The following is a 13,555-nucleotide window of genomic DNA, read 5'->3' as shown; positions in this document are numbered from 1 at the left end:
AATAGAAAGAAAATAAAAGTCATTAATGATCCTGAAACTTAAGCGAAACATATCTTGGGCAATAGAAGAAAAGGGAAAAGAGAGTCTTTTGCTCAAGGCGGACCCCTTCCGAAAACATATTACTTGTACGCAAACATGGATAGAAGAGCTGCAGCCTCAAGATAATGCTTCCCTACTGCCGTTTGCGGCTCTTACTCCAGAACTAATGCACTCCTCTGACTTGTTGTGACAATTCATTGGAGTGTGCACAACCTGCTTGCCTAGTTAATAAGATCGTCGTCCCACTCTGAAGACATTCAACCACATTGTTCACCACATGCAAATTACCACAAACAAATGCAACATTAGCACTCATCTACATTTTAAATTTTTGCACTGTTTTACAGTACACGATTGACATGTAGCACCACACTACCCAACAGAGTTCGCAGTTGTAACAGTATTTTTGCTCTCTAGTCCTTCAACTGGTAATTTGTTTTAATACATTGTAGGAATAATGTGCATCCTTACTGTGTCTCTTCATTTTTAATAAGTTGTCTGATATATAATGGGTAACTTGAATTGCAGAGGAGGTAAATGTGTAAAATGAAAGTGATGTAACTCGGCATAATTTTCGGTATAAAACAAAAACAGAAATAAAACAGATTCCATACTACAGTGTTAAGAACATCATATGGAAAAACCTGATTGAGAAATAGAGACAGTTCACTGATCATCTGCTAAGCAATAAATACTGTCTCTTATTTTCCTAGGGGATATTTTAATCCTTTAGTATCTTAGATAATATTTTCTGCTCCGTTGTGGTTTATGCAAGACTCCTTCAGTATATTGTTTATTTATTTATTTATTCTTTGTGCCTATAGATGTTCCTGAACTGAGAGAAGTTTGTGGGCAAGAAGTAACTTCTCAGTTTTTATGTAGTGAACAAAAGGATGCTGAGCATAACCTTAAAGTATGTTTCACTGCTCTGATGAAATGTGAACCCAGTAAAATAGAAAAACAGCAGTCACACCTGCTGGAAAGACTTGACACATTAGGTAGGTACCCAAAACTTCAGAATGTGATAGTTTTGAATTCGTTCATTGTTGTGTGAATGGATGATCAATTAAAGAAATGATTTTGAGAGATAATAAACTTTCATTTCAGATGATGACACTAGAACATTGATTAATGGTGATTTGTTTAGACGATTACATATGCAGTTTCCTGGAGATGTTGGATGCTTCTCCATATATTTGCTCAATCATATTATTTTGAAACCCGAGGAAGCCATATATTTAGGACCTAATGAACCACATGCATATCTTTCTGGTGGTAAGATTTTGGCTCCTGATATTTATTATGCATGCCTTTGCTTTGATTGACGTACTTCATAAACTGCCCCCTGTTTTCCATTCCATACTCATCAGCCAGGCAATGAAAAAAACCATATGCCTGGAAATAAGCTTCGAGGCATCAATATAAATATACAGCATTGTAATTGTTACACAGATTGATTTATTATTCCATACAATGATTGTAAAATTGTCATTTGATCACAATATTAGATTAGATGAATAACAATTAAATACAACGAACATCTACTACTACTACTACTACTACTACTACTACTTGTAATAATATTTACTGCCTACTACTTCTTCTGCTAACAGAAAATAATAATGTGACTGCAAAGGGGTTAATTTAAAATTAGTTACTATGGACAGAGATTGTGAAGGTTATAGGTATTATTAAGGAACCTCCCTGGTGTACATATAGAATGATTTGGAAAATCTCAAAAGCTGGACTGTGTAACAGTTCTGAGTCTTCAATTGAGAAACAGTATATCCCGAATTCTAGTTAAAATGAAATGGGACCGACACATACTTGGGTTTAGAAATATAATGATTTTTATTAAAACTCTTCAGTTTGTATGCCTCTCTTGCTAACCACTGTATATTGTCAACACTAAGTCTCATAGAAAAGATAAATGTATCAATGTAGAAAATCTTCAACTTGTGAAATAGTGGCTAACATAAAGATTGTAGTCACCAAATCCCCCAAAATGCATATAAGTCAACTAAGGTGTGTTAGTCCAGCTAACGAAAGAAAATAAAGGGAAAATATTTGTGTAGCTCCAAATTTTTGTACAGTGGTAGGGGAAGTGTAATGAAAAACACACAAAAAATCCTGACCGTGGGGTTTGAGCATGGGGATGGGTGGCATTTAAAGGTCACTTTTTTAGATTTCTTTTGAGTATCTCGAGAACTGTGACTTGTAGCAAAAATGTTTTACAGTACAGAATTGAACTACATTAAATTTCCTACAAAAAGGTTCCCATTCACTTTTTCTCTAGGGCTAATATTTTCCGTATTGCAGGGGATGGAAAATCAAAATTTTTAAAAATGGTGTTTTAGTGATGCAAAATGAATGTGTGTTGTTAAATAACATTGGATAAGGCCAAATACCAAATTTTTATACCACATCTAAGTGCAGTAGAATGGATAAATTATGTCATGGGGGTGTAGTAAGCTGGAAGAGGGGCTGGAGGTGAGAAGCGCAAGGAAAGATAGGTTGCCGGGTTGTGGTCGTGCATTTCTCTCCCATATAGGTCTGCAAAATGAAAAGTGAGCAGGCAATTTCCCATTCTGTGTACCGGACTACATCATGACAAGCAACTACAGAGTGTTTCACAAAGTTATACCAACCCTTCTGTAGTTTGTGTTGCAAATCACTGGCGACACAGTGTATAGACATGCCAGGAGTGTTGTTTATTTCCAAGAAAGTGAATTGTCACTACATGGAATACAGATACTAATTACTAATAAAACAAATGCAAGAAATGCATATGGATAGAATTTATGTAAATAATTGCACAGTGTTATCCTTAATCGTCCTGTATGGCAACTGTAACATTATTCCAGAAGTGGCAACTTCTCCCACTATGAGTGCTGCTCGCTTTGCAGTTCCTGTCCAGTTCTCTCAAGTGAGTGGACAAAGTAACTTCACTGAGATCATATTTGTATAGTGGAGTTATTTTCAGTTTATTAAGTGAGTACTTATTTACAGTTGTTAAACGAGCTGTTATGTAAAAAACGGTCAACAGCTGGTGCTGTCAACTGTTTACCACACTGAAGAGCCTGTCCTAAGTGTAACATGCTGGCAATATGTATTTAATGATGTCGATTTCATTGTCTCCGCAGGAATAATTTTAGCAGCTTGAAGGTATGAAATTCACCATCCCAGCCTCATCTCTCCCATTATCTATAGAAGCACAGAAGTTTAAATTGACTCTTGCTGTAATAGAAGTGGGTCACCTAAGTGATACAGAACTACAGGTATTTCAACGCAAGTCAAGTAATACATCACAGCAGATTACTGTTCTAGATTTAAACCTGAGCAATCGTTGTTGTTGTGGTCTTCAGTCCAGAGACTGGTTTGATGCAGCACTCCATCCTACTCTATCCTGTGCAAGCTTCTTCATCTCCCAGTACTTACTGCAACCTTCATCCTTCTGAATCTGCTTAGTGTATTCATCTCTTGGTCTCCCTCTACAATTTTTACCCTCCACGCAGCCCTCCAATGCTAAATTTGTGATCCCTTGATGCCTCAGAACATGTCCTACCAACTGATCCCTTCTTCTAGTCAAGTTGTGCCACAAATTTCTCATCTCCCCAATTCTATTCAATACCTCCTCATTAGTTATGTGATCTACCCATCTAATCTTCAGCATTCTTCTGCAGCACCACATTTCGAAAGTTTCTATTCTCTTCTTGTCCAAACTATTTATCATTCACATTTTTCCATTCGTCTGTAAAGAAATCATGTTAGTATTTTGCAGCTGTGACCATGTTCGGTAATTTTCACATCTGTCAACACCTGCTTTCTTTGGGATTGGAATTATTATATTCTTCTTGAAGTCTGAGGGTATTTCACCTGTCTCGTACATCTTGCTCACCAGATGGTAGAGTTTTGTCAGGACTGGCTCTCCCAAGGCCGTCAGTAGTTCTAATGTTGTCTCCTCCCGGGGCCTTGTTTCGACTCAGGTCGTTCAGTGCTCTGTCAAACTCTTCAGGCAGTATCGTATCTCCCATTTCATCGTCATCTACATCCTCTTCCATTTCCATAATATTGTCCTCAAGTACATCGCCCTTGTATAGACCCTCTACATACTCCTTCCACCTTTCTGCTTTCCCCTCTTTGCTTAGAACTGGGTTTCCATCTGAGCTCTTGATATTCATACAAATGGCTCTCTTTTCTCCAAAGGTCTCTTTTAATTTTCCTGTAGGCTGTATCTATGTTACCCCTAGTGAGATAAGCCTCTACATCCTTACATTTGTCCTCTAGCCATGCCTGCTTAGCCATTTTGCACTTCCTGTCGATCTCATTTTTGAGACGTTTGTATTCCTTTCGACCTGCTTCATTTACTGCATTTTTATATTTTCTCCTTTCATCAATTAAATTCAATATTTCTTCTGTTACCCAAGGATTTCTACTAGCCCTTGTCTTTTTACCTACTTGATCCTCTGCTGCCTTCACTATTTCATCCCTCAGAGCTACCCATTCTTCTTCTACTGTATTTCTTTCCCCCATTCCTGTCACTTGTTCCCTTATGCTCTCCCTGAAACTCTGTACAATCTCTGGTTCTTTCAGTTTATCCAGGTCCCATCTCCTTAAATTCCCACATTTTTGCAGTTTCTTCAGTTTTAATCTACAGTTCATAACCAACAGATTGTGGTCAGAGTCCACATCTGCCCCTGGAAATGTCTTACAATTTAAAATCTGGTTCCTAAATCTCTGTCTTACCATTATATCATCTGTCAGAAACTTTCCAGTATCTCCAGACCTCTTCCATATATACAACCTTCTTTCATGGTTCTTGAACCAAGTGTTAGCAATGATTAAGTTACACTCTGAGCAAAATTCTACCAGACGGCTTCCTCTTTTATTTCTCTTCCCCATTCCATATTCACCTACTACGTTACCTTCTCTTCCTTTTCCTATTGCCGAATCCCATTCACCCGTGACTATTAAATTTTCATCTCCCTTCACTATCTGAATAATTTCTTTTATCTCATCATACATTTCGTCAATCTCTTCTTCATCTGCGGAGCTAGTTGGCATATAAACTTGTATTACTGTGGTAGGTGTGGGCTTGGTATCTATCTTGGTCACAATAATGTGTTCACTATGCTGTTTGTAGTAGCTTACCTGCATTCCTATTTTTTAAATTCATTATTAAACCTACTGCTGCATTACCCCTATTTGATTTTGTATTTATGACCCTGTAATCACCTGACCAAAAGTCTTGTTCCTCCTGCCACCGAACTTCACTAATTCCCACTATATCTAACTTTAACCTATCCATTTCCCTTCTTAAATTTTCTAACCTACCTGCCCGATTAAGGGAGCTGACATTCCACACTCCGATCCGTAGAACACCAGTTTTCTTTCTCCTGATAACGACATCCTTCTGAGTAGTCCCCGCGCGGAGATTTGAATGGGGAACTATTTTACCTCCGGAATATTTTACCCAAGAGGACGCCATCATCATTTATCCATGCAGTAAAGCTGCATGCCCCCGGGAAAAATTATGGCTGTAGTTTCCCCTTGCTTTCAGCCGTTCGCAGTACCAGCACAGCAAGGCCATTTTGGTTAGTGTTTCAAGGCCAGATCAGTCAATCATCCAGACTTTTGCCCCTGCAACTACTGGAAAGGCTGCTGCCCCTCCTCAGGAACCACACGTTTGTCTGGCCTCTCAGTAGATACCGCTCCATTGTGTTTGCATCTACAGTACGGCTATCCGTATCACTGAGGCACGCAAGCCTCGCCACCAACGGCAAGGTCCATGGTTCATGGGGGGAGGGGGGCTGAACAATCATGTTAGATTTAAATATGAACAGTCATATATCATACATACTGACACTCATCTTGCAAGTATGATGTACCTCCACTCGTTGTAGTCCACTCTACAAATGCCAGCAATTCCTGAATGGAAGAGATTTATGCATGCTACCAGTAACACAGTCAATGGTGAGAGAAAGGAAGTAACTTTCTGGTCTTTCATTAATCCTCCACCAAATGAATACAACACAGTTACATGGCTTTACAATATGCTGTCAGTGACAGGCACCAGAATGATGCCACATTTAACAGTCCAACACATTTTCCACCAACACTACATAGATCACTGACAGCAACACACTTGCAAATTAAGCACTTTTCAACCTAGATTATAGGAACATATTTGACACAAAAACTCCCTTAACAATTGCAAATAAGCACTCATTTAATAAACTGAATATAACTCTGCTGTATATGTACTAGCCCATTGAAGTTATTTTGGCTGCTTACATAAGAGAACTGGACAGATTTAGTCTCCAGAATTAAATTTTCACTCTTGAGCATTGTGTGTGCTGTTGTGAAACTTACTGGCAGGTTAAAACTGTGTGCTAGTCTGAGACTTAAACTCGGGACCTTTGTCTTTCATGAGCAAACACTGTAAAGACTGAGCTTTTCAAGCACAACTCATTACCTGTTCTGACATCTTTACTTCAACCAATATCTCATTTCCTACCTTCCAAACTCCACAGAAGTTTTGCAAGAGAACTTTTGTGAAGATTGGAAGGTAGCAGATGAGGTATTGGCAGAAATAAAGCTACGAGGATGTGTCGTGAGCTGTCCTGGGATAGCTCAGTCGTTAGAGCATCTACCCACGAAATGCATAGGTCCCGAGTTCGAGTCGTGGTCCAGCACACAGTAATAGTCTGTCTGTAAACTGAGAAGCAAGCAGTGCTCATGGTGGAGGAAGTTGCCTTTCCTGGAAGAATGCTACAGCTGCTGTAGAAGATGACTAAGAATCAGTTTCCCTTTACGATTGTACAACAGTGTGCAAATATTTAAGCAGTATGCAATTCTTGCATTAGTATTATTACTAATTCACATCTGTATTCAGTGCAGTGTTAAGGTAACTTGTCTGTGAATACCTGGAAAAATAACAATAATTTTCAAAACGTTTACACGGCTCTAACTAAACAACCCTCCCCTCATGAACCATGGACCTTGCAGTTGGTGGGGAGGCTTGCGTGCCTCAACGATACAGATAGCCGTACCGTAGGTGCAACCACAATGGAGGGGTATCTGTTGAGAGGCCAGACAAACATGTGGTTCCTGAAGAGGGGCAGCAGCCTTTTCAGTAGTTGCAGGGGCAACAGTCTGGATGATTGACTGATCTGGCCTTGTAACACTAACCAAAACGGCCTAGCTGTTGTGGTACTGCGAACGGCTGAAAGCAAGGGGAAACTACAGCCATAATTTTTCCCGAGGGCATGCAGCTTTACTGTATGGTTAAATGATGATGGGGTCCTCTTGGGTAAAGTATTCTGGAGGTAAAATAATCCCCCGTTCGGATCTCTGGGCGGGGACTACTCAAGAGGACGTCGTTATCAGGAGAAAGAAATCTGGCATTCTACGGATCGGAGCGTGGAATGTCAGATCCCTTAATCGGGCAGGTAGGTTAGAACATTTAAGAAGGGAAATGGATAGGTTGAAGTCAGATATAGTGGGAATTAGTGAAGTTTGGTGGCAGGAGGAACAAGACTTTTGGTCAGGTGAATACAGGGTTATAAATACAAAATCAAATAGGGGTAATGCAGGAGCAGGTTTAACAATGAATTTAAAAAATAGGAGTGCGGGTAAGCTACTACAAACAGCGTAGTGAACAAATTATTGTGGCCAAGATTGACACGAAGCCCACGTCTACAACAGTAGTACAAGTTAATATACCAACTAGCTCTGCAGATGACGAAGAAATTGAAGAAATGTATGATGAGATAAAAGAAATTATTCAGGTAGTGAAGGGAGATGAAAATTTAATAGTCATGGGTGACTGGAATTCGGTAGTAGGAAAAGGGAGAGAAGGAAACGTAGTAGGTGAATATGGATTGGGGCTAAGAAATGAAAGAGGAAGCCGTCTGGTAGAATTTTGTACAGAGCATAACTTAATCATAGCCAACACTTGGTTCAAGAATCATAAAAGAAGGTTGTATACATGAAAGAATCCTGGAGATACTAAAAGGTATCAGATAGATTATATAATGGTAAGACAGAGATTTAAGACCCAGGTTTTAAATTGTAGGACATTTCCAGGGGCAGATGTGGACTCCTATCACAATCTATTGGTTATGAACTGTAGATTAAAACTGAAGAAACTGCAAAAAGGTGGGAATTTAAGGAGATGGGACCTGGATAAACTGAAAGAACCAGAGGTTGTACAGAGTTTTAGGGAGAGCACAAGGGAACAATTGACAGGAATGGGGGAAAGAAATACAGTAGAAGAAGAATGGGTAGCTCTGAGGGATGAAATAGTGAAGGCAGCAGAGGATCAAGTAGGTAAAAAGACAAGGGCTAGTAGAAATCCTTGGGTAACAGAAGAAATATTGAATTTAATTGATGAAAGGAGAAAATATAAAAATGCAGTAAATGAAGCAGGTAGAAAGGAATACAAACGTCTCAAAAATGAGATCGGCAGGAAGCGCAAAATGGCTAAGCAGGCATGGCTAGAGGACAAATGTAAGGATGTAGAGACTTATCTCACTAGGGGTAACATAGATACAGCCTACAGGAAAATTAAAAGAGACCTTTGGAGAAAAGAGAGCCATTTGTATGAATATCAAGAGCTCAGATGGAAACCCAGTTCTAAGCAAAGAGGGGAAAGCAGAAAGGTGGAAGGAGTATGTAGAGGGTCTATACAAGGGCGATGTACTTGAGGACAATATTATGGAAATGGAAGAGGATGTAGATGAAGATGAAATGGGAGATAAGATACTGCATGAAGAGTTTGACAGAGCACTGAAAGACCTGAGTCGAAACAAGGCCCCGGGAGGAGACAACATTAGAACTACTGACGGCTTTGGGAGAGCCAGTCCTGACAAATCTCTACCATCTGGTGAGCAAGATGTACGAGACAGGCAAAATACCCTCAGGCTTCAAGAAGAATATAGTAATTCCAATCCCAAAGAAAGCAGGTGTTGACAGATGTGAAAATTACTGAACTATCAGTTTAATAAGTCACAGCTGCAAAATACTAACGCGAATTATTTACAGATGAATGGAAAAACTGGTAGAAGCACACCTTGGGGAAGATCAGTTTGGATTCCATAGAAATATTGAAACATGTGAGGCAATATTGACCCTACGACGTATCTTAGAAGGTAGATTAAGGAAAAGCAAACCTACGTTTCTAGCATTTGTAGACTTAGAGAAAGCTTTTGACAACGTTAACTGGAATACTCTCTTTCAAATTCAGAAGGTGGCAGGGGTAAAATACAGGGAGCAAAAGGCTATTTACAATTTGTACAGAAACCAGACGACAGTTATAAGAGTTGAGGGGCATGAAAGGGAAGCAGTTTTGGGAAGGGAGTGAGAGAGGGATGTAGCCTCTCCCCAATGTTATTCAATCTGTATATTGAGCAAGCAGTAAAGGAAACAAAAGAAAAATTTGGAGTAGGTATTAAAATCCAGGGAGAAGAAATAAAAACTTTGAGGTTCGCCGATGACATTGTAATTCTGTCAGAGACAGCAAAGGACTTGGAAGAGCAGTTGAACGGAATGGACAGTGTCTTGAAAGGAGGATATAAGATGAACATCAACAAAAGCAAAACGAGGATAATGGAATGTAGTCGAATTAAGTTGGGTGATGCTGGGGGAATTAGATTAGGAAATGAGACACTTAAAGTAGTAAAGGAGTTTTGCTATTTGGGGAGCAAAATAACTGATGATGGTCGAAGTAGAGATGATATAAAATGTAGACTGGCAATGGCAAGGAAAGTGTTTCTGAAGAAGAGAAATTTGTTAACATTGAGTATAGATTTAAGTGTCAGGAAGTCGTTTCTGAAAGTATTTGTATGGAGTGTTGCCATGTATGGAAGTGAAACATGGACAATAAATAGTTTGGACAAGAATAGAATAGAAGCTTTCGAAATGTGGTGCTACAGAATAATGTTGAAGATTAGGTGGGTAGATCACGTAACTAATGAGGAGGTATTGAATAGGATTGGGGAGAAGAGAAGTTTGTGGCCCAACTTGACTAGAAAAAGGGATCGGTTGGTAGGACATGTCATGAGGCATCAAGGGATCACAAATTTAGCATTGGAGGGCAGCGTGGAGGGTAAAAATCTTAGAGGGAGACCAAGAGATGAATACACTAAGCAGATTCAGAAGAATGTAGGTTGCAGTAGGTACTGGGAGATGAAGGAGCTTGCACAGGATAGTTTAGCATGGAGAGCTGCATCAAACCAGTCTCAGGACTCTTAGTAGGATGAAAAGTGTAGGACTGTAGGAGTGATTCTTCATGAACATTTTGGTATACATTTAACAGTATAAGTTCTCATGTTGGCTGTATTACTTAAAAAAAAATCAGCATATTGATATGCTGGTCTATGCTTGGAATCTATGCACTGACTATCTGTCTTACTTAGATGCTTGAAACTTTAAGTACAGTAACAAATTTCTGTCTAAATTGTAGACAACAATCATCTCATTTCAGCCACAATTTTTTATTCTAGAAATATTTACATCCAATAATCAAAATTAAGGATAATTTTTTTATAATTCATCAGTATGTATTTTCCTTCCTTATATCCGCCAATATCCGCCAGCTTAGCTGAGTGCTAACGTGCTTGCTCACCATGCAGCAGGCCCAAGTTCGATTACCAGCTGGGTTGGAGATTTTCTCCGCTCACGGACTAGGTGTTATGTCATCCTCATCGTCATTTCATCCTCATCACCAGCATGCAAGTCACCCAATGTGGCACTGACTGAAATAGGACTTGCACTTGGCTGCAGAAATTCCCCGGACGTGGCCTGCCAGCCAACAATTCCACGCGATCATTTCATTTCATTTTTCATTCCTGTTGATAGTACATTACTGTCTGAATTCTGCTCTCCTCCAAATAGTACCCTGAAACATCTCAAAAAAATATTCAGATGTCTACCTCAAATAGATTTTTTATATATAGGTAAGCATGTCTGAAAATTTTATTCTTGGGAAATTCACTTCAAAGTTGTATTTGAGCTGTGACTCACATCTGTTTTCACTAATATATTCCAGCAGCATAATCTTGGTTTACATCTTCTCTTTTTATTTTACTGTTTCTCCTCACAATTTTGGCAACTTTAGTTACCTCAAGGACCTACTCTTCAGCAACAATTATAGCATCAATTGGCAACAGTTGTTGTTCTGTATTAAACTCAGAAAACATTCCCGGCAGCTCTACAACTTCACACCTGCTAATTGCCCCACATTAAAACAAATTATAGGCACAATAACTTTCATGAATGACGAAATAGCAGCAACTCTAATTACAGAAAAGTTTATAGGCAAACAACACTCAGAAACCAAATATTTACAAGGGAAACATATAAGCATTGCAAAGCATATCCTCTAGCAGAGCTGTCTACTAGAATAACAGTTGTATAGCATATGTTTCTCCTACACGAGTGCAATGCCAATGAGCAGAAATGGAAAGCAGCAGAAATGTGGGTGTAAATGCAAATCAGGAGATCTTTAAGTTGATTTTTAAACAACTTCCTGATGTCCAGTTCAGTTTTTTTTAACTGCCATTTTGTTCAGAAAACTCTATACATTGATTTAAGATGAACAAAGAAAAATTGAGTTTTTGAAGCAGATACACAGGGAGATTACCTTAACGAACTTTCTGGGAAATAAACACACTTGGGCATGTCTACACACTTTGCCGCCAGTGACTCACAAAGTGAACTGTGGAATGGTGGGTATAACTTAATGAAACTCTCTGTAGTTGCCTTTTGTGATGCAGTGCAGTAGAAAGAATGGAGAATTGCCTGCTCGCTCTTCATTTTGCAAACCTGTAAAAGAGGACATGCATGACCACAATCTGGTGACCTTGTTTCCCTCACACTTTTAACTTCCACCCCGCCTCCCGTTCCTCTTCACCTTGTTATACCTCCAGAACATAATGTAGCTCTTAATATGGATCTATTGCAGTTACAGGGTGTCTACGACCTGGTACAACTGGGAGATCTGGAAATAACCTGGGAATTTTTTCATCTGGGAGGAAACCGGGAAAAACCTGGGAATTATTTTTAGAATTCTGGGAATTTTTTTAGAATTCTGGGAATTTTTCGTTGTTTAAGTTTTCAGTTAATTTTTTGTAATTCTGACTGGTAAGAACCGATACTCTAACAAAGGATATTACTGTATCCCGCTACTGCAGAATAATACATGAACGAGAGAAAAAAAGAAAATAAAACTTAAATTGCAAAGGAAATGCCCCATATAAAATAGCAGTGCTCGTACAAGCGTCTGCCAACAGCAGAATGTGTCAAGGCTTTTTAGTACCTTCTCCCGCTTCTGGCTACAGAAATGTGGCTGTTGGCTGTGGATAAGTAGCAGTAGCAGCAACTAGCCACATGGTACCTGGAAAAATTTTACTGGCACGCCCAAGGTGTCAGATTCATGCGTGCACAGCAAGCCCGTATCTAGTGGGGGGTGAGGGCAAACCGGGGTATCTGAACCGGGTGGCAATTTGGGGGGAGGGGGCAAATTCATATTCTTGAGGGAAAAACCCTTGTTTCACAAAGCACCTAGCGTCCAGCGCACGTCGGTCTATCGATGATTCATATGATTTTGAAAGACACCCCTGCTGGTATTTGAACACATTCTAATTGATTTCTGAATGAATTAGTTGATTTTTGAATGCGTGCATATTGTACGTGATGTCTCTACCAACTGCAGACAAAACGGGACAGGGCTATACGAGCTGAGCGGAATAAAACCGAAACGGAGAATGCCAACTGCTGCTTGTTTATGTGGTTGATTCGGTTTGTGAATGTTCAGCGTTGTTAAAATCACTAGCGAAATCCATAGATTCAGACTACCAGAGTGGAAAGAAATGACTAACAGGAATAACAGGTAAGAAAGATTATATATTATCTTCTCGGTGTATCCAAGAAAGTGAAATTTTGACAGAAAATTTTTGGCCAGATCGTTACACTAGACAGGGCCAGTTGCAGTGCCCGGCTAGCAGCCGCTTAAGTTCCATTCTGGAAGTAGTGCGGGAAACGCATTGTACGAACTCGTAATAACGCCTAACCGGTGAATAATCGCTGGATAACTAAACCGGTGATTGTGGCAGGGTTAGTAAAGTTAACCGGAGAATGAGTTTTGACAGTGGTAGGAATAGTTACAGAATTAGTGATGACAAGACTGTTTGTTAGAACGAGGAAGGAGAAGAAACTAGGACATCGTACAGATTATGGAAGAATATGACAATTCCAAATTTATACAAAAATTTCGTTCTACTACTTTTTGGTCTCCTGCATGAGAAACTGGAGCGCATGAATGAAATGTGAAACTGTTTCCCAACGTAAAGCTTTTTGCTTGTAGTAGGCCAAATAGTTATTTCGTATTGGTACTTCGTGAATTTATTGTCGTATTATAAAAATGGTAATTATTGCCAAAACAGTGTCGCTTATTTGGTGTGTGTTACAATTGCTGCAATATTAGAAAGGCCTATTTTGTTTTATCCAGAACACA

At 39.3% G+C, this 13,555-nt stretch overlaps 1 protein-coding gene across 3 annotated transcripts in view; it reads left to right on the top strand.

The window, feature by feature from the left end:
• The window catches only part of LOC126253703 (mannose-6-phosphate isomerase), a 129,187-nt gene that overhangs the window by 92,004 nt on the left and 23,628 nt on the right, over positions 1-13,555 (top strand). For all 3 annotated transcript variants that reach the window (XM_049955247.1, XM_049955242.1, XM_049955233.1), the window contains 2 exons: positions 864-1,037; positions 1,147-1,314. In XM_049955247.1, the coding sequence (XP_049811204.1) occupies positions 864-1,037; positions 1,147-1,314 (342 nt within the window). The remainder of the gene's footprint in view (positions 1-863; positions 1,038-1,146; positions 1,315-13,555) is intronic.

The sequence above is a fragment of the Schistocerca nitens genome, chromosome 1 (assembly GCF_023898315.1).
Source record: "Schistocerca nitens isolate TAMUIC-IGC-003100 chromosome 1, iqSchNite1.1, whole genome shotgun sequence".
NCBI classification, from domain to species: Eukaryota; Metazoa; Arthropoda; class Insecta; order Orthoptera; family Acrididae; genus Schistocerca; species Schistocerca nitens.
Note: the sequence above shows the minus strand (reverse complement) of the source record. Positions and strands in the feature narration are given on the sequence as shown.